At 55.1% G+C, this 20,876-nt stretch overlaps 1 protein-coding gene across 1 annotated transcript; it reads left to right on the top strand.

Moving 5' to 3' along the window:
* The first annotated feature begins 4,583 nt into the window (after nt 1-4,583).
* On the top strand, nt 4,584-17,061 carry SEPTIN3 (septin 3). The gene is made up of 10 exons (XM_072867911.1): nt 4,584-4,593; nt 9,922-10,113; nt 10,354-10,482; nt 11,224-11,305; nt 11,682-11,819; nt 12,183-12,300; nt 12,760-12,855; nt 14,952-15,051; nt 15,529-15,580; nt 16,840-17,061. Exons 1-10 carry the CDS (start codon nt 4,584-4,586, stop codon nt 16,973-16,975), a joined length of 1,053 nt encoding a protein of 350 aa, XP_072724012.1. The 3' UTR covers nt 16,976-17,061.
* Nucleotides 17,062-20,876: the final 3,815 nt, after the last annotated feature.

Raw genomic sequence — 20,876 nt, 5'->3', positions numbered from 1 at the left:
CCAAGGGATCAGCGAGCCCCAGAGACTGAATGCCTTTATCCCTGCTAAAGGTGCACCGCTTCTCTGTGTCTGTTTGGGAGCTGGAGAACATCCGTCCACCCATCCATCCATTCCAGATGCACTACATTCAAATTAAAGATCTTTAGTAAAGAGGTTTGTCCAAGTCCTGTGTCAAGCTGAGAATATTCTGCAGCTCTCCATGAAGGGGTGCTGCCAGACTTATCACATAAGCCTCTCCCAATCACCATTATCTTCCACACCAAAACCAGGCATACAGGCAGGAGCTTTCTGGCTCAGTTTCAGCCAGAGGACAAGTCAAGAGTCCTTCCAGTCAGCCCAAAACAAGAGATCGTGATGGGAGTACCCTACTGGGGAGTCTTGCTCGGCAGGGAAATGCAGTGAGCAGGATTACTCCTGCGCCCAAAATTACGCTCGCTCTGGCAAGCAAAGGCTCAAAGCACAACCTGAAACAGGTAAATCCCACGTATTTTTGTGCCTTGGTGATTTGGGGCTGCAAAAGGGAAATGCCACAGGGCTAGGCTGCATGGTCTGACGTGCCGCCCTCGGCTGCATGGCTCACATCCCCTGCCCTCCGGCACAACACAGCCGTATCTCCAAGCACTAGCTTGGAAACATGCTTCCTTGCCTTGACTCCCTCGTAGCTGGGACTGCCCTGCGAACAGACCCCAGATGAGCCATGGGGTAGCAATAAAAACCTCTTACAGGAGCTGAGGGGCTTGGAGCAGTCAGGGACAGGTTAAACCGTTCCTGTGGGAAGGGGAGCCTGGTCCCCGCGGCCTGCACCAGCGCAGGCTGTTCTGCCATCACATCTCCTCCAAACCCATTTTCGCCTGCTGAGTCAAAAGAGAAGAGAGAAAACCACCAGCCTGCTAAAAACGAAAGGCTGGGTCTGCCGCCGCTGCTCTCGGCCAGCTGGCATCTGTGGTGTGATGGGGCTCCCCGCGGAGGTCCCCTCTCCCCTCCTCTGTGTCCTTCTCTGTGTGTCGTCCTGCCTGTTTTCACCTCCGCTCTGCCCACGACTCGCCACAGAAACCGAGCAAAAATAAGACGACAAACAGGTCAGGGCTGGACTAGAGAGAAACTAGTTATTCATCTCCTCTGGCTTATGTTTTGCGCTGTTTAGTCCTGACACAATCAGTATTAAGCCAGGTATTTTCCATGGGTACGAAGGACTTTATTGCCAACGGTGTCAAAGCCCTCCCCAGTGGAATAAAAGCGTGTGACAAACCACGTGGCTGATGCTTTATTTTCCTGCTGTTCCCCTTGGGAGCTGCCTCCCTCCAGCTCGGGGCAGGCAGCAAGGACCAGTCTGCGGCGGGGTTTCCTTTACGGCAGCGTAGGTCTTCATCCGCCTGGTTTCTGTGCCGGCTACGCTGCGGGGCTATCTGGGAATAATTAAGCCAAAGGCAAACGCTGCCTGAAAACTGAGACTGTTTCTCCCCTGTGGGACCTATGCAGCTAGAGAGACCTCAGGGGAGAGGGAAATAGTCACAGATACTGAATTAAACTGCATCAGAGAAGATACTTAGTGCTAGAAATACTGCACAGCATCAGGTTGGTCTTTTCCACCTTCTCTGTCCCTTTGCCTTTAAAGAAGCAGAGAAGTTACACCACCCTGAGCCCTGCCTTCCCCCAGCACTCCCCATGGCTTGCTGCAGGCCACGGGACAGTGGTTCCCCCTCAGCCCTGGCCACCCGAAGGCAGGCGAGCATCGCCCCTGCCACACTGCGGGTGCTATGGGTGCCCGGCTCTCCTTCTCTTTGCTCCTGTTTGCCCACCAAACCACACGTATCCTTGTCCCTCCCCACCAAAACACTTTCTTCCTTTCCTCTTCAGTTATGGCGTTGCCCTTCAAAGTCTCTGTTATAGTGAGGATGGCGTAGAGCGGCAAGCTGGCTCTCTGTAATGGATGCCCTCTTGACCCTGAAAATGCCCCAAAGCTGGCAAAATTAAGAAACCACCAGAATAATGAAGAAGCAAAAGAAAATCAGAATAAGGGAAAGAAGCATCGACCTGGACGAACACCCGACAAGCGAACACTGAACTTCCTCAATGGGGCATAAATCGTTGAACTGGAATCTGCCATTTGAGGGAAAAAAAGAAGAGAGGAAGGGAAAACATTTCGAAAATTCAGAGATTTTAAATGTTTGGTTTTTTTTTTAATTGCACCCGTTGTCCTCAGGAGCAGGCGGCACAGGCCTGACCTGGCGGGTCTGCACCGCTCCTCCACCTCCCACCGTGGGAGCGGGGCCGGGGGCCGTGCCGTGGGGCTGCCCGTGGCATGGGGCTGCCCATGGTTGTGGGGCTGCCCGTGCTTGTGGGGCTGCCGGTGGCGGGGCCAGGCAGGCGCTGGGGCAGGGGGCAGGAGTGGCCGCGGCGCCAGGCGTGGGAGCCTGCCGGGCAGGCCACAAGCGCCCCATTGTCCCGGCCGGAGGCGGGCTGGTTGGCCTGGCAGGGCCGCCGGCGGGGGCTCGGGCCCACGGATGACGGCGGCTCCGGGGAGCGCTGCGGCCCAGGACGCTGCGGCCCGGGCAGCGGGGAAGGCCTGTGCCCCCCCCGGCCCGGCCCGGCCCGGCCTGCCCCCCGCCCTCGCACCTCTCCTTCCAACCCGCTGCCGCCCGCCATGGAGGAGGACGTCGCCCCTCGCCGCAGCCGCCTGCCCGCCCCGGGCGGCCCCACCGGCCCCAGCCGCATCCCAGGCCCCCCGCCGCGGCGGGACAGCCCCCTCAGCGCCCCCGCCGCCCCCACGAAGCGGAGCTGCCTCTCGGTCACCCTGCGCCGGGTCGGCGGGGGCGGTGGGGGGCCCCCCTGGGAGCGGCTGCGGGGCCCGGCCCCGGTCACCCCTGTCCCCCCTCGCCCCCGTCCCACGGTGGCCGAGGGGCCCCAGCGACATGGCAGCCCTGGCGGGGCCGAGGCCGCCCCGGCGGCGAAGATGGGGGTGCCCTGCTCCCCGCCACGCTCCGGTGGGTCTCCGCTGCCGGGATGGGCTGGGCTGGGCAGGAGGAGGGAGGCACCAAGGTGTCCCCCGACGGTGCCATGGGGCTCGGCGTGGGGCAGGGCCCTTCGGAAGTGGCAGGGGGGATGTGGGGGAGGACTGGGAGTTGGTGGGCAAAGGTGGGTGGGAGGTGAGCCCATGTGGCTGGGAGTCCAGCACCCGGCGGGGAAATGGGCGGCTGCGGTGCCATGTCAGGAACTGTTGCGGGTGCTGGGATGCCCGTCTGTCTGTCTGTCGCGACACAGCTGGTTTGTCCGACCACTCAGCCTAGCCTGGGTAACTTCTCAGCGCCCATGGTGGTTGTAACCCACAGCGGGTGCAGTTTCCTTTTTGCCCCGGGGCACTGCAAAAAGAGGCACCCAAAACCCTTCCCGAGTCTGCCAGGCACCCGCAGCCTGGCCCCCACCCAGGGGGCTGCTGCGCGGTGGGGGGACACATGGGGACAGCCCTGAAAGGACGTCAGAACATCAGAGCAGTCCCAGATGTTCATCCCCCAGCATGGCGTGGCGGGGCCGTGGTGTGTGGTGGGGCTGGGGCTCACAACTGTAGGAGAAGGAAAAGCAGAGGGAGGAAGGGGCATCCCCCTCCAAAGGCACCGGCAGCCAGCGGCATCCGCACGGCTCTCCAGGTGTGGGCACATCCACCAGACACATGCAGGTGGGCACTGCCAGGCACGGACGCCTGCCGGGGCAGGCAGGGATGTGAGCTGCGTGCCCCAAGATGGCCCACAGCCGGCACCTCTCCCCGCTCCCCACATGCACGCACGCACATGCACGTGCACACGCATGCACACATGTGTGTACACACACACGCGCAGAGGGGACGGCGCTCGCTCTGCCTCTGCACCGTGGGCTGACAGCCAGGAATCGCGGTGCCGGAGGAGAAAAGGTTTCTCACACCTCCGCAAGCGGAGCTGAAGGGCAAATCGCTTTTGATGAGCCAAAATGTTCCCAGTTTCCTCCTTCTGGGAAAGCAGAAGGAGGCCTGGCAATCCCCTGAACCAAACAAATACCTAGGGGGAGAGAGAGCGCCCTTTCTCAGCCCTGCCGGAGCGAAGCCACAACGGGTTAAATATCCCCCTCCCTAAACAAGCAGAGATGCTGAACCGCTGGGGAATTGGGAGGGAAAGGGGCAAGAAAAGGTCTGCACGGTGTGTGGCGGGAGGAGGGGTGCGGGTGTATGAGGGGGGACACGGGGGGCCCATCGGCCGCAGCCCCTCCGCCCCCATGTCCGTGCCCACCCAGGCGGTGAGGCTGGCGGGGGCCTGGGATAGAGCCGGGGGCCTGGGATGGAGCCGGGGGAGGGTGTGCGGGGGGAGATTTTGCGGCGATGTTTAATATTCAGGTCACATGACGATGGCAGCAGGAGCAGCACCAGCATCCCCGCTCCGCTGAAATAGCCACTGGAGAAGGAGGGGAAGGAGAGGGGGGGAGAAGAGGACACAGGGAAGAAAGAGAGAGGTAAAAGCGGAGAGCCTCGTAGCCCACCACACCGCGTCAGTGTCAGGCTAGAAAAGTGGGGGGAGACCCACCCCCTTGGGAGAGGATTCGGAGACAAAGGAAGCTTCATGTTCAAAGGTAGGATGCTCTGGGCTTGGCAGGGCTGGGCGATGCCGGAGGGACGCCGCTGGGGCTTTTTGTGCAGGCACCCTCCGCTGTACTCCCACGCTGCCCAGCTCTGGCCATGGGGGAGGAATAACCCCGAAGGGCAGCGGGGGAAATCGGTCCTGGCTTTGTCTTTTCTCTTTTTTTTCCTTTTTTCCTGGCATGAAGCGGGGCTGGTTGTGGTGCTGATGGGGAGTAGCTGGCGCCAGGGGCTGCTCTGAAAGAAAGAGATAATCCCAGCTGGTCCAGGGCTGGGAAAAGCTCACAAGCTGCTTGGCGACTGGCTTGTCCCTTGCCAGTGACAGGCAGTCGCTGTGGGGGCAGCGGGGACGTCCTGTGCTGCTCCCTGGGCATCTGCGCAGGAGCCAGCGGGCGGGCAGGGAGCCCCGGCACCGGCGGGCGGTTAGGGGGACAGACAGCTGCGGTGGCATGAGTACCCTGGTCCAGGGGTGCTCAGCATCCTCTCGCCTTGTGATACAGCCGTGCCGCCCAGGCAGCAAGCCAGGGTACGGGGTAAGGATTGCACAGCTGGGGAGCGGCACAGAGGGTTCGGCCAGGGCTGAGGTGAGCATCTAACCCTGCAGCGGCCGGGCTGGGGACGTGCCCAGCCCCTTCACCTCCAGCTCCTGCATCTCCAGAGAGGCTTCGGCACACACTGCCCTAGATTTCACTGTGGCCCTGGCAGAGCCGGGCTCCTGCCCAAGCCCTCTGCGGAGCGCTGAGGGGAAGGAAGGTTGCTGCCGGGAAGGCTGCAGCAGCCCAAAGGGATGAGTTTCCCTGCCTCACTCGAAATGCCCGGTGATCTTCAGACCAGGCAAAAAGATCTGGTAAGAAGGATGGCTCTGTTCTGCACCCTGAGGTCAGGCGGTGCATCCGGCAGGGCTCGGCCTTTGTCCTGCACGGCTGGGAGAAATGCCCCGGGGTCACCACGGAAGCTGAGGGGGAAAGGGATTTTCTCCAGTGGAGAGATGCTCAGCCCAGCACCTCTGCAGATCTGAAGCAAGGAGCAGATCCTAACGCCTGCAAGCCCCAGGGAGGCTGTGCTACTGAAGCAGCTGCTTGCTTTCCTTCCTAGGGACCTGGCATCGCCCGCCGAGGGCCTGCTCCTGCCTGAGGGCCTGCTCCTGCCAGCTGCCTTCAGGCTCTGAACCCACCCCTCCTCCCTGTTCCACGTCTGCAGGGAGTGGGACCGTGGGTCCGGGGCCACGCGGGTGGAGGGGGCTGGGACGAGAGGTGTGTGTGGATCGCTGCCTCCAGCCAGAGCGGGACGGCCTCGTGCCGCATGGGAGGAGAGCCACGGCGAGGCCGTCCATGTGTTACGTGGGGGTTAAATAGCCTTTCCTTGCTGGAAGCTGGGTTGTGGTGAGCGACTGTTGGCAGCCCTCCCTCCCTCTTGCCACTCAGACAAAGGACGGGAAGGCAGGGGGAGGGGATGCGACTGTATCTGGGTTATCGGGACAGAGTAGATGTTACTCCCCACTACCTGAGCCCCTAAGGGACCTGCAGGGCCACCCAGCTAGCTGCTGCGAACGTCAGAGGCAGGCGGACATGAAGGGCGAGCTGCGGTAGTGGTGTGTGCTGCTGGCCACGTACGCCGGCCTTCCAGGGAGCGGATTTGGGGGAGATCAGTGCGTGTCAGAAGCAGGAGCTAGCTGGGACTGCTGGGACCTCTCCAGGCACCCGTTGCCCTTCTGGCCCTGCCTGCCCCAGCCCCAGGTGCTGCACCTCTCCCTGCTCCGGAGCTGAGCGGAGCATCTCGTGTGAGCCAGAGATTATCCGCCGGCAGCCCAGCCCAGGCCACCTCCCACCGGGAACCGGGCAGCAGAGTTATCACCAGCAACTGCCCTCTTAAATGAGCTTTGCTTAGCACACAGAACAAAGCAGCAGGGAAAAGGGTGGCAATGCAAACGGCGGATGTAAGTGTTTAACCTTGGCTAACCCTCTGTTCATTATCAGCTGTACTGGCCATAGTGCCCTATCATGTATTCATTACAGGGGACAGCTGGAGGGGCTACGGGATGTGCCTAGGATGCATAATGCTCCCCCTTGACCCGTCAGTCAGAGCGCTAATGGGGCTTCATAGCAGCATTAGCGTTACTGCACGTAAAACAGAGCCATTCCCAGGAGACCAGGGAGGCACGTTTCACGTCTCAAGGTGCATCTCATAGCTCTGGCCCTGGTTTGGCACACCCTGACCTCCCCGGCAGGCTGTTCCTCAGTTGGCTCCTTGGATTCCTCTGTGGGAGTCAAGAGGTGGAAGATCGTGTGCAGAAAGCTGAGCCCTTGGGGACCTCTTTGCAAAATGGGGGCTTCCCTTCCTGAGGCTGTATGGGAAGGCACCCCACACAGAGAGGAAGGCAAGTGACCGAGAGGAAAAAGGGAGTTTTTCTCCCGAGACCTTGAATGTCCAAAACCAAAATGCCCAGGGTGGTATCACTGATATAACATCCAGGAAATATTTAAGGAGACTTCTGGAGATCTTTTCTCCTGGTCTCAGGGCTTTTTATAGGTGCTCAGGAACATGACTCTGAAATACCTGCTCCAGCCACTGCAAGCTCCTGGCTCCAGCAGCGAAGCCTGCAAAGGGATGGCCACGTATTGCGATGTCCACAGCAGAGTTAGCAACATTTGCTGGCTCTGGGCAAAGCATCCCTCCCTGAGACTGGGGGATGAGTTACAAACATCTTTGTGAGCCCTGAGGTTGGCTGCCAGCAACTTCTCTCCTTCCTCCTCCCTGTGTAAGAACAAGGAGTTGAAGGAATAAAGGAGAGGGCAACAGACTACCTGAGGACTACTGGTAGCTACTGCCCGGGCAGCAAAGGGATCGCAGCCCGCATGGCCCAGGTCCTGCGCCCATCCCCTGCAGCGGCTCAGCTGGGCTTTCTTCCTACCTCAGCCTGTTCCCTGTCCACCTCTGGGTTTTATTTGCCCCAATTACTGCAGTAGCCAAGTGCCTCACTGGGGCCACAGCCCCCTGCCCCATGTCCCCTCATCATTCCCTGTCTCCCTCTCTCTTCTCCCTCTCTCTGTGGTAGGTGGGACCCCAGCAGGGCTGTGTGGGGTGCGCACTGGAGGATGCCGCAGCGGGACGAGGGGCACGGCACAGCCACGCGACTACGGTACAGGTGGCGTGGGCCAGACCGGGAGAGGACGACCGAAGGATAGGGCGCAGGAGAGCCACCTGGCTTGGCACTCCATGCTGTGCCAGAGAGATGGGCTTTCCTGGCTGGCAGCAGCTTTGAGAAAGCTGGAAAAAGACAACAGGAGCCTCAGGGGATGCTTTGTCAGCAGGAAAGGCACAGACTAGCTGTGACGGGTGTAAGAGTGGATTGCAGCTGAGGAGCGCTCGGCTCGGCAGGCTGCCTCCTCCGGCAGCTGCCCGGCAGCATGAGGTGCTCCGAATTGCCAGCCTGGCTCAAGCCAATGGTCCGTCTTGGGCTCTGGTCCCCCCAGGGTGTTGCTCACTGCTTCAGGAGAGGTTGATGATAGCTCAGAGTGCCCCTGCTCCATGGGGAAGAACTGGGGAGGGGGGGGGAGCATCCTCTGGCAGACCTCTCCCCTGCGGGCAAGGTGGAATGGAGGTGGTACAAGACCCTTTGGTCATTACCCACGGTGCTGTACACAGTGGCTGCGCTGCCGTCCTCACACGCGGAGGGAAGATCCCTTCTCCCAGTTTAACATAAAAGACTTCCCAACTGGTGTAAAAGGAGCTAGGTGAAGGCACCCAGCCTTGCCAAGGGCGGCCCTTCCACAAGGTCTACCCCTATAACCCAGCACAGTGGGTTATTAAAGCTTATCTATAAAATGTAAATTTTTCCCTGTGTTGAGCAGCGCTTTGTGTCTGCACAGGAGCTTTCATGTGGGAACTCTAGGCAGGGTCGCCAGCCAGCCATGCAGCCTGTTGCAGCCTAACCTTCTCCTTGAACAAAATCTTTCTGACCTCCCCCCAACCCCTACCTCTGCCTGGCCTGGCTGAGCTGTCACAGGGACCCCAGACTGGTGCTCTCAGTGTCCCCAGCCCCGTGACCTCTGCGTCGTCTTCCTCTCCAAGAGGCATGTGTCACCCACCAAATGGAAGTTGCCTGCCCTGCCGCTCATGTGCTCCTCTGCAGCCAGTGGGTTCTGCTGAGAGGAGCAAAAAACTCTGCCAAAATGATGGAAAGGGATAATTTAGAGTGAGATACTTGAACTGAAGTGGCATCCAAAACAAGCAGAGTGCTTACCAAGCAAAAACACATGCTGCCCCTGTCCTGGAAAAATAACCATCTAATGAGACAAAGCATGGGGGAGTCAAGTAATTAGAGTGGGAGAGGCTCTAGTTTGCAGCTGGTTTGTATATGAAAAGTATTTAATTCCCATCCCCTTCATCTTCCTTTCTAGATTCATCCCTCACGCCTCCCTTCCCCACCAATTACAGCTTTTCTTCCGTGCCCTCTCCTCTCCCAGCCTCCATCTTCCTCCCAGCGGGTGGGAGCTGCTCACTAATGAGACAAGAGACGGAGATAGATGGACGAGGCCCGCCCCAAGCAGTGTGTGCCATCACCCGAAAAAGAGTTGGGGAGGCCAGAAAGCCTGCAGGGCTTTTCTTTTTGCCTGTGGAAGAAGCGAGGAGGGGGAGGCGAGGGGGAAAGGTGCAGCTGATTTGTTTATTGATGACGATGATTAGGTTCTTGAGCGTGACAAAAACCATCGATCTATGGGCAGGAGGCAAGAGCAGAGGCTGTGGCCACGCTTTGCACTTCCACCACTGCCTTCCTCTGAGGAGCTCAGCCTGCACAGCACAGCCAGTCATGCAGCCACCCCTGGCAAGGGGCAAGCTTGCAAGTCCTCATGGTAAATCCCAAACTCTGTTTCAATGCCGGGACTTGACACATGATAATTTTTGAAAGTCTGTTCCATCACAAATTTCATGCTAAAGTTGGAGGGGCAAAACACTGGTGATCCTGGTGAGAACTGGGAGAGAAAAATGAGGAGACACACAGAGCTTTGGGCACCCGATTAGGAGCCCAGCCAGCTTCATTGGGTCTGCTCCTGCTGCTTGGAGGTAGCCATCAATACGTTGCATGCTCAATGAACCCCACTTCTCCACCTCTTCATCTGGAATGATACATAGACGAGTGTGCTGGAAACTCAAGTAGATGTTCCTCCACGAAGAGCCATACTGCTAAAATCTTGCCGTTCAGTCATCCTCAGTAGCCCTTGGAATGGATGCTCAAAGTTGCCCTCAGCCCCTGTGACAGGTCAGCAGGGAGGTCCTCATTACACCTCAATGATGATTTTTCAATCTTTCTCCCCATGCAGGGCCAGTGGAGAGCAAAAACGAAGCAGCCATGTCTGAGCTGGTCCCTGAGCCGCGACAAAAGCCAGTCGTACCGATGAAACCCATGGGCATTAATGCCAACTTGCTGGGCTACATCGGTATTGACACCATCATTGAGCAGATGCGCAAGAAAACCATGAAGACAGGTTTCGACTTCAACATCATGGTTGTAGGTAGGCAGGGACCAGCTGAGGTACTGGGAACCATGGCCAGGGACTGTCCTATGAGCCCAGCAAGCCCTGCAGGGAGGGCAGGAGGGAGCAGACAGTGCTTGCTCTGGGGGAAAGGAGAGCCTGCACAAGGCAAGGAGACACCTACTGCCCCTTCCCCTGCCATCCTGGCTCTGTCCCCTGGGCCTGCTGTCATCGCCAGGCTGTGGCAGATGTCACGAGCTTCCTCTTTGCAATCCTCAGGTCAAAGTGGACTGGGGAAGTCGACGTTGGTGAACACCCTCTTCAAATCCCAGGTGAGCCGCAAATCTTCGGGCTGGAACCGGGAGGAGAAGATCCCCAAGACAGTGGAGATCAAAGCCATCGGGCACGGTAAGAGCCAGGCTGCTGGGGCGGAGGCAGTACTGATGCTTCAGCACAGTCTTGCAGAAGATCCCAGTAGTCTATGCAAATAGTTCTTTGCTGTTAGGCAGCCCTTTCTCCATGGGAAGCTAAAGGACAAGTGCCAGTTTTAGATGGCCTCAGACCCAGCCAAGGTGTTTCTTAAACAGCAATGCCACTGATCTCACAGCCAAAAGTGAGGGGTAGAAAAAGAGTTACAGATATTTTTTCTGCCAAGACATTAGTGTGCATGTGTGGATTAAACCTTGCTGTAAGTCATTGCCACCTGCAGACGCTTAATGATCTATACAAATTGCATTGGTGGGTCCCATCCCAAGCCTGGTAGAGCACATCTCCTCATGGCAAAGCATCAGCACAGCTTCTACAGCAGTGCAGAGTAATGAGCATCATCTCAGATTCAGGATGATGCGTTGGAGGGGACAACAAGTTGTGTAAGGTAGGTACTACCTCTGGGTCACAGACTGAGCACAAATCCATTTTCCTGTGGCAGAGTGGTAGAAGGTGGCTTTGGTGCAGAGGATACCAAAATTTGGGGTCAGAAATGCAAGTGGGGGTCACAACTGTTGAGGCATGACCCAGCCTGGTCTGGTCATGCTTGCTGGGCAGGGATGAGGGCAGAGTGCTCTTGTTCCCTTGTAGGGCAGAGAGATGTGTTTCATGATGGAGCAGGTCTGCAGGGAGGCGTATGACTGTTTGCAATTTCTTCCCCAGTCATTGAAGAAGGTGGTGTCAAAATGAAGCTGACAGTGATCGATACCCCAGGATTTGGGGACCAGATCAACAACGAGAACTGGTGAGTTTTACATGGTCAAGGCCTTGTGTCCCAGAAAGGGATGGAGTTAAGATGGTATATGGAGTGACTCTCATCTACTTGTCCTGGAAAGTGTCTGGTGTCCTATTGCACTCAGGGGGCTGGTAATGGGGATGTGGAATTGCGAACGCCATGGGTCTGTGTGCATGCTCGGGGGTAGGCACACATTACATAGCAAGTGCCTATTTCTGTGCTTAGTTACAGAAACTCTTAAACATCTCTGCTGATGGCGAGATGCTTGTGGTGGATATTTTTTATGCCTGAGCCTGCTTTGCTGCTGTCAGAGCCGGGAACACTGTAGGCAGGAACATGAGGAGATTTGTACCTGTCTATTCATCTCTCTCTCCCACCTTAACAGCTGGGAGCCTATTGAGAAATACATCAACGAGCAATATGAAAAATTTTTGAAAGAGGAGGTGAATATTGCAAGGAAGAAACGAATTCCAGACACACGAGTGCACTGCTGCCTCTACTTCATCTCACCCACGGGCCACTCGTACGTACACAGTCCCTTGTCCTTCCTCAAGCCCTTGGTGCCTCCGTGCCAGATATTTACCCTGCACTGCTCCGTCTCAGCCACGGACCCAGGGGTCCTGCCTACGGGGCTGGCCACTGTTTAGCTTAACTTCGAGTGCTGCGGGGCTTGAAAAGGTTTAGGATAAGAAGGGCAGGAGAAACGCCACTGTGTTTTTTGGGAGAGGGCAGGATGGATGGGAAGAAGGAGAAGAGAGCATGGTGGCAGCAAGCAGGGTATGTACAAGGCAGGTTTCATTGATGCCCTGATGCTGGGAGAGTCACTAGGATGAAAGGCAAGGAGGGTAAAGTGACACCTTCCATGTTGTTCCCTCTTGGGCTGCAGCCTGCGGCCTTTGGACCTGGAGTTCATGAAACATCTCAGCAAGGTAGTGAACATCATCCCGGTTATTGCCAAGGCTGACACCATGACCTTGGAGGAGAAGACCGAATTCAAACAAAGAGTGAGTATCTCCTCTCCTGCATGGGATCCTTCCCTGCCCCAGCTTGGAGGTGGGAGAAATGAGCAGTATCCTTTTTCCTGGTGATGTAAGGGCCAGCACAGTCCCCAGGGCATGCACAGAGTCCAATGCTGGGTTGGTGGGTAAGTCCTGAAGATGCAGCTGTTCATGGCTCTGAGGGCATCTGTTAAAGGGGGAAGAAACGTGTGTAATCCTGTGACATCTTGTGATATGCTCTGTCACGGGAACTACAGAGGCAGAAAAGTAACTGGGGTTGGGGAAGAAAGACTCATCATTGCTGCCGTGTGTCCTCACTTTGCTGCACGCTTCACGCTTCCCTGGGGACAATCCCTCCAGCCCCTGCCCACTGGAAGGATGTCCCAGATGTCTTTACCCAGCCGTCCCACCTGCCCTCCCTTCAGGTTTGTGTTGCTCTGTGCTCCAAAATGTCTCTCTGCCCAGGTGCGCAAAGAGCTAGAAGTAAATGGGATCGAGTTTTACCCCCAGAAAGAATTTGATGAGGACTTGGAGGATAAAACGGAGAATGACAAAATCAGGGTAGGAAACATTTTATTGTGGGAGGGGAAGGGGGGATGAGGGCTGGTCATATTGAATGAGTGTAAAACAGACATGTCACTAGAAGGTTTTAAGTGCTTCATGGTCCCTGAATGAAAGATGCAATGGATGTAAGGGATGGTCATTCCTCCTTCCCAGCTTTATTTGCCCCTGTCGCTACTACAGGCTGCTACAAGGGCTGAGTGAGGAAGGACTATGTTTCACCTCCTCTTCTGAATGCTCTGTTTGGCCACTGTTAAGGACCAAAGAGGCCTGGTGTGTGGCTGATGTCCAGCCTCTGTCCCAAACAACTGCCCCACGAGCCCTCTCGTCTGTTGACCAAACTTGACCTGAAAAGCAGTTCAGTTCTTTGCTCCCACAGCCCCTGTGAGAAGGCTTGTCCCATCCTTCCCTCCTCAGAGCGTTAGAAACTGTCTCCTAATTTCCAGCCTGTGTTTGTTCATGGCCAGATTGTACCCAGGATTATATCTGTGTTCTTGTGCCAACACTGACTCAAGCAGTTCTTCTACCTAGTGGTCCCCTCCACCACTCAAGACATTTATAAAGAACAATATTATCCTTTGCTGACCTTCTGGTCAGCTAAAGGAGACAAGCTCCTTTGGAAGAGCTTCACATTCCTCAGTAGTCCATGCTCCTAGTCACTTTTTTCCATGCCTGCTCCAGTTTGATTTGATTTTCTAGCACTGGTGCTGGTACCTCATGGTCCCCCATCTCTTCTGAGAGCTGAACTGCTAAGCCCATGGACCACATGTGCTTTTTAAACAACTGCATCACACTGGAGGCTCATGGTCATCTTGCAACTGACTAGCATGTGGGGTCCTTCCACTCCTTCAGTCGCTGCTTGTTCATGAGCTCCGAAGTCACAGCAGAAATTCTTGATGTTATTCCCTAAATGCTGCTCTTCGCGCTTCAAACTTACATCTTCCCGGATAATAACCCAGTCTGCCTTTGTACTGACAACACCTCTTGGCCTTGTGATGCTAGTGCATTTAATTATCCCACTCATCATCTTTGTGGCTAGGCCATTAATGAAAATAGATTGGCCTCCGTGGCAGTCCTCAAGAAACTCCAGGAGTCTTGCATTGCAGCCTGACACTTGCCCTTTCAATTCCCCCAGCTGTCACAGCCCCAACAGAAATTCCCACCTTCCCCATCTTAATTAATCATTTCCCCTTTGGCAATACATCACACATTCTGGAGAAGACTAGATGGGTTTTGCTTCTTCTCCAAATTTTTACTGGTTTTGAGGAGGGCACTGCATTTTGTTCTGCACTTCAGCATCATTGCCCTAGGTTTGGATAGTCTCACACATAAGAAATAAACTGCATTTTAATCTCCATCCCTGTGGTAATCGCAGTCCCTTCCCAGGCCCAGGGACATCTATAAAGCAGAGTAAATCTATGGACATCTGCACAACCTTATGGACAGCAGGGTCTCCTGCACCCTGTGCTCTGGATGGTTTGTCCCCGTGCTTAGAGATATCTGGGTCCCCAACAGAGTCACCTACTGTCCCACTTCCCAGGAAAGCTGCACCCCTACCCCATTTCTGGCCTTCCTCAGTACAACCACTTCAGCCATTAAACTTGTTGAATGTTCATGTGTCTTGTTGGGGAGGATTATTTTGATTCCTCTCCTTCTTCTGGTGAAGAACTACAAACTTGGTCAGAAATACTCACCGCAAACTATCCGTATGAGCAGCCCTGGGCTGACAGACCCTCTCCTGGTTACACCAAGGTACTTCTCTGGTCATCCCCCTCTTCGGAAATGCTGGAAAAGGGGGCAGAAAAGCTCTGCCCCCTACTCCAGAGCCCTTGGCACTGCTGCAGGCTACCCACTAAGCTCAGGGGATGCAAGGACACCTATAAAGCAAGGGCCCAAAATGCTAGGGATAGCACTGACAGGTGAAGAGGACAGCCAGTGAAGTGTTGCTCTGGAGAACCTCTTCCCTTGGAGAAGGCCTTGTGTTTGGTGAGCTGTGAGTGGTGTTTTGTGTTTGAGGAGGAAAGGTGGATGGGGAACAGTGATGGTGCTGCTCTCTGGAATGGGTTCAATAGGTCTCTCCACATGTCTCTCCCCAGCAGGAAAGCATGCCCTTCGCAGTAGTGGGCAGCGACAAGGAGTACCAAGTGAATGGCAAAAGAGTCCTGGGCAGGAAAACACCCTGGGGAATCATTGAAGGTAAAAAACCCCTTGCTTCTGGGAGCTGAAAGTATCTCTGTAGGCCCCAGTAACAGACAAGGGTCCAGATCACATATCCCATGGCTACCTTCCTATCCCTTTTGCGACAAACTTTTTGAAACCAATCAAGAGGAGAATTCTCAAATAGCTCTGCTGGGAGGGAACTGCCACGGTCAACGCAGTACCACTACCGCCAACTGGCAGAAGCTGGAGCCACTCAATGCCACAGTGTATGAAGCTGAGTTCCTGAGGTTGCCTTGGTTTTCAAATGAAAATTCTCATGTGACTGCTCAGCACCTCTTAGCCTGTCTCCTCAATGCCTGACAGTGTGGCGTTCAGACAACTGTCTGTCCTTTCTGAAGTAGGCAGGCTCTGCCCACCTGGAACCTGCCCCATGGCAATGACCTTCCCATGCTCTGTAAGCACAAAGAGGTTGTTAAAAAAATCAAATGTAACAGTTGCTTGCTTTCTTTTCAGTGGAAAACCTCACTCACTGTGAATTTGCCCTACTTCGAGATTTTGTTATCAGGTAAGGCCATGGTCATGCACCAGTTTGCTCTTGATGAGCAGGGAGTCTTCCTGAGACCCTCATAGAGTGAAATAGCCTCTATGGAAAGGAAAATAAAGTACATTTCAGGCAGTGAAAGCTTATGTGGGGTACGGCTGGATTGAGTTAAGGGGTAGATATGCTAGTGCCTTTCTTAGTGACATGACCACTATGTCAAGTAGGTGCTAGTTTTCATGTATGGGCTGGACGCCTGGAGAAAAGCAGGGTACTACCACCCCCCTTATATCCCATTAAGGATATTAGGTTGCAACAACTTCTATTTGTTGCTGACAACAGGTCTGGGCTGGAGTCAGTGAGAAAGAGGCCACTACCACATCCTAGACCATGTGTCCTATCAGGCTGAGGGATGTGCTGGAACATATGATCTGGAAGTGAAAAGCTCCATATTTCATTCAGCTTTCGTTGTCCTGTCTTATTTCTACTTTGTTGCATGAAGTTGTCTCAGCACAAGTGATATCTGCCCCAAATTCTGTAGAAGAGCTGCAGATCCACGGTCATCTCTGTTCCCTATAAATACATAAGGTTTAAAACAACACCAAAAAAAAGAAAATAAGGGAAAAACACTTCAAAGCCAGAGCCCTGTGGCTCATTCCACCTGTGGGTATGGTAGTATTGAGACACTTGGCCAGGTACAATGCTTTGACATCACCCTACTGCCCTCTTTTTGTTCTGCAATACGTTCTGCAGCAGACGTGCTTTCCCTAAGTCTTCCAGTAAAAACATCTTAACCAAGTGATCATCACAAAGCATATAGCAATCCAAGCCCACAGGCTTTCTATGGAGGTTAGGGACAATGCTCACAGCAGTGTCCTGCAGGTTATGGTCTGCAGTGGACCTGATACACCGTCCTGGTGCTTCCTTGTCTCACCACCGCCTCAGATGAGATAAGCCCATGTCTGCTCTGACACACCAGGACGGCCAGTGGCTGGCACAGGTGTGAGAGAGGCAGGTCACCGGCAAGCACAGCCAGGGATTTCAGCCCATATCCTGCATCCTGCGTATGTGCTCTTGAATGCTGATGCTCCAGCATTCTCAGTTGTGTATGATGGCACCCATGCTATCCATGCAGAAAGAGGGGTACGCTCTTTAGCCAGACTGACTGAAGAAATCTTCCATTTATCTCGGGGAATAAAATGATCATCAGAAGATTAATACTGACTGCACTGATATTGGTTATCATATCCTCTTTCCGACTCCATCTTCACTTTGCGCCCCTGCAGGACCCACCTTCAGGACCTAAAAGAAGTGACCCACAACATCCACTATGAGACCTACAGGGCCAAGCGGCTGAATGACAACGGAGGGCTGCCCCCCATGACTGTCGAGACAGAGGAAAACCACGAAAGTAACCTGTGAATGACATCCCCCCCGCTGTCACCTGGTGTCTCTGGATACGACAACCCCCCCCTGCTACCCTTGACTCTACCATGGGCCTGTCTCTGAAGCATGTGGTGCATCCTCCGTGTGCGAGAGGACGTGAGCATGAGTGCATGAGTGTGGGTGTGTGCCTACCTGTGTGCCAGAGAGGGACCAAAGGCATCTCCCCCATCCTTCCCAGAGTGTCCTCATTCTCGGTTTGTTTTTTGCACAGCGGACTGTCCGTCATCTTCCTTTTTCTTGTTTCTGTGTCTCAGCTGTGTGTCTTGCCTGGGGGAAACAGGGATGAGGGGGAAGGATTTCTGGGGGCAGGAGGGCTTTGGAGGTGGGAGGTGTGGGGCATGCGTTGGTCCTGTTTTTATCACTTGGAGACATGGCAAGGAGAGACTGCAGGAGAGATGGTGGAGTCGGTGCATGCAGTGTCTTCAAGTGATGGCAGCAGAGATTTCTCTTGGGTCCTTGGTGGGTGGGAAGGCAGCTGGTTGGTCTGAGGGCATGGTGGCCCAGCATTTTATCCCCATTTCTTGCTGTGGCTTCCCAAGGGGAAACAGCAGCTTGGAAGTGGATAGATGGGAGAAGTGACAGACTGACATGTTTTGTGGTTCAGGGGAAGTGACCAGTGGGAAGAGACAGAATTAGTTCTTGGGCTATAGTGTCTATTTGAGAAGCATCAAAGTACTTAAGGAAAATAGCCATATTTTCCAAAAGAAGCAAAATCCAGAGGTAAAGAACATGTTCCTGCTCCAGAGGGTGCATTTGCCCTGCCCAGCGCTAAGATCAAAAGCCACGCTTGTGTCACAGGCTTTACATCCTGTGCAGACCAGACCAAGCTGTCCTGAGGTCACCCCACCTCATCCCGCATTGCAGCCATTTCTCTCCACCAGCCAAACCTTCCCCCCACAACATGGCCCTTCTGCTGTGAGAGCGCAGGGAACACAGTGCCACAGGGTGTCCCTGCTGGGAGCTCCCCCAGGGACAGCCCTGCTCGGCACAGGGCCTTCAGGATCTTGGAGGAGTGCAAAGAGCCATGGATTGAAAAGCACTGGGCCAGGGTGTTCCCTGGGTCTCCACTGATGGTGGGAACACAAGAGATACCTCCTCCTCACTGAAATGACTGTGTTTGCTACTCCTGCAGTCTCAGCTTGTGCTGCTCCTCTGCCCTCCTACTGCCCTCCCAGCTTCCATGTCCTCCTCGCCTGTGCTTTTATTGTCATTCCCTTTTAGCCCTCCATAGCTTTCTTCCTTCCTTTCTTTCTCTATCTCACTTTCTCTGCTCTTGACCCTTTCTGTCTCTCCTTCATTTCTCCAAGTACTTGAATCCTCCTCTTCTCCAAGCTTTTTCCTCCGTCTCCCTCTCCCAAGCTCTCACACCTCCTCATCAATGTGCTTTTGTGTCCTGTTGAGAAGCTGTTGTTTTACCTTCCCCTGGAGGGGATGGGGAGGGAAGGTAAAGACCCAGGAGAAGAAAGAGGCACAGCTTTACTGAAGACTATATGCTTGTGTCTAGCTGGTGTCAGCTCTTTTCTGAATGTCCCTGAGCCAGGTGGAAAGCATCAGGGCTGGCTGGGCAGAAGGGAGGAGGGGAGAAAATCACAGATGTCCTGAGTTTGGCAGGGTCTGCCTGTCACCTAGCATGTCACATGGCTGGCAGGGGTTGTCACCTCCAGGAGAATAGCAGGTTGCACTTAAAATGCATGTTCAGAATGCCATGGCACGGGATGGCAGTGCTGCGAGTAAGGGGAAGTGCGGTGGGTTTGGGAGGGGGGTTGGAAAGGCTAGCGCGGGAGGGAGGAAGAGGTCCCAGCGAGGGAACAGCAGAGAAGGACTGAAGCCAGGACTGAGGTTGGTTGACAGAGCTGTACAGGGGCCAGGGCTGGGAAGAGGGTGCTCCAAGCCTTAGCAAAACCGTCTAAGAGTGTATGTCCATCTTGTGGCTTTCTCTGGTGCTGTCACTGCAAAGCAAAGGTCTCTTCACTCTCGCTCCCACCTGTCCATACAAATCAGCCATTCGCAGCACCGCTAGGACATGAGGGCCATACCAGCCCTTCGCGGTCCTTTTACCACCCACGTTCACGGCTCCTGGCGTTCCTATATGCAGCATGTGCATATAGCCTTGCACCCGCCTTCCCACCTGCACCAGGCCTCCTCAGCCCCGCAGAGAACAAAAGCCTCGTTGCCAGTGCCAGCAGCCGTACCACCAACCCTGCAGAAACCATCCTGCTACGCTGCTACCCATCCCACCACCCACACTGGCCGTCCACAGCCCAATGTGGGGTCAAAGTCTCCTCCCAGCTCGTCTCCACTGGCCAGCCTGGCGTGGAGGTGTCCCCAGCATCACTGGCTACCAGGAGCATCTTCTCAGGCTACTCTGCTGTGGCTGCTCCTGCCTAGCCTCTACATAATGTTTTAAACCCAGCGCAATAGGAAAGACTCACCCAGGGCTCCTCTTCACTGCACTGAAGCACGAAGCCATGCTCCGTTGTCTTTAGCAGGGGTGTGCGGAGGTGTTCCCTGCACTTGCTTTCTCACACAGCTCTTTGGTGGCCATGCGACTGCTCTAGAGGAACTCTCTTGCCACTGGGCTGCATCACCCTGGGCTGCGGTGTGGTCATTTCTACAGTTTTTGGGCCCAAACAAGGGTCATAGCAGAGAGCCAACACTGCCCTGCTTCAGGAAAGCAAAACAGACCTCACGCGACAGAAGAGAGAGATTTTCCTTTGCCTGTAACGTGGATTGCAAGGACAAGGCTGTATGTTTTGCCCTATATGTTTAGGAATTTTTGTTTTGTTGTAATAAGGTGGTTTTTAAGCTCTGCTCTGTAATTTCCTGTCGGATCATGGACTACTTCTAAAGGATCCATAAAAGCTCACTCAGAAAAGCAAGCTCAGGTACTCCTCACTGCCATCTGCTCATGCAAATATCCTACCGGTATCTGCATATCTACCAGGAAGTCTACAAATAGCAAATATAAAAAATTTCCCATGTTGGGCGACAGCGGGAGATACTGTTGGGAAAAAGCCTCTGCCGATGGATAAGCTGGGAAAAGCCCGAACAGATCCTAGCTCTTGTGTGCCACCAGCTGAGTCCCAGGATGACCACAGCACATCAGATGTTCCCCTCAGAGATATCGCTTGAACGATATGATGGGGGAGCAGGGGCTAAATTTTACACTGGAGGTACCCTCTCGATGCGTTCAGAGACTCATGAACTCTTCACCATGTAAGCCATTCACCAGAAAATTTTGCAATGTATGGTAAATCCTAAAGGTCTTTTTTTTTTTACGCTGGACAAATTCCATTTAGGCTAAGATGGTAACAAACATCACGGCAGGTGCGGTTACGCTGTGAGCAAAGAGAGCAAGAAGAGCAAGCAGTACTACGTGTAGGCACTAGTTTTTGTCGTTAGTTGTGAGGACAAGTTAGTTACGGTTCACTATGGTTTGTAAGCGGGCGGCGCGGGGGACAGGCTGCCTAAGACGCGATGCCAGCACCTTCCCCACCCCAGCAGAGGTCTTGGAAAGCGGCGCTGCGAGGGCTACAGGAACAGAAGACGGCAAAAACCGCGCTTCACCCAGACACCGGACCGAGGCTTCAGGGAAAGCGCCTTCCCCGGCCGCCTCGGGCCCAACTGCAGGCCAGCCGCAGGCCCGCGGTGCCGCCGCCAGGGCGGGAGGGGAGGGGCCGGGCCGCGGCCCTCCTCGGCGTCCGCCAGCTGGCCTTGGGCACACCGAACACCGGGGCTGCTCCGCGGCCCGTCGCGGGGAAGACGCGGTGGCCGGGGCGGGCCGGGCGGTGCCGCCCGCTGTAGCGTTCCCTCCGCCGGCGGCCATTAAACCAGCCTCGCCTCGCGACCGCCGCCGCCTCATTTCCGCCTCGCGCCC

Source organism: Ciconia boyciana, chromosome 1, assembly GCF_034638445.1.
Source record: "Ciconia boyciana chromosome 1, ASM3463844v1, whole genome shotgun sequence".
Lineage (NCBI taxonomy): Eukaryota > Metazoa > Chordata > Aves > Ciconiiformes > Ciconiidae > Ciconia > Ciconia boyciana.
Note: the sequence above shows the minus strand (reverse complement) of the source record. Positions and strands in the feature narration are given on the sequence as shown.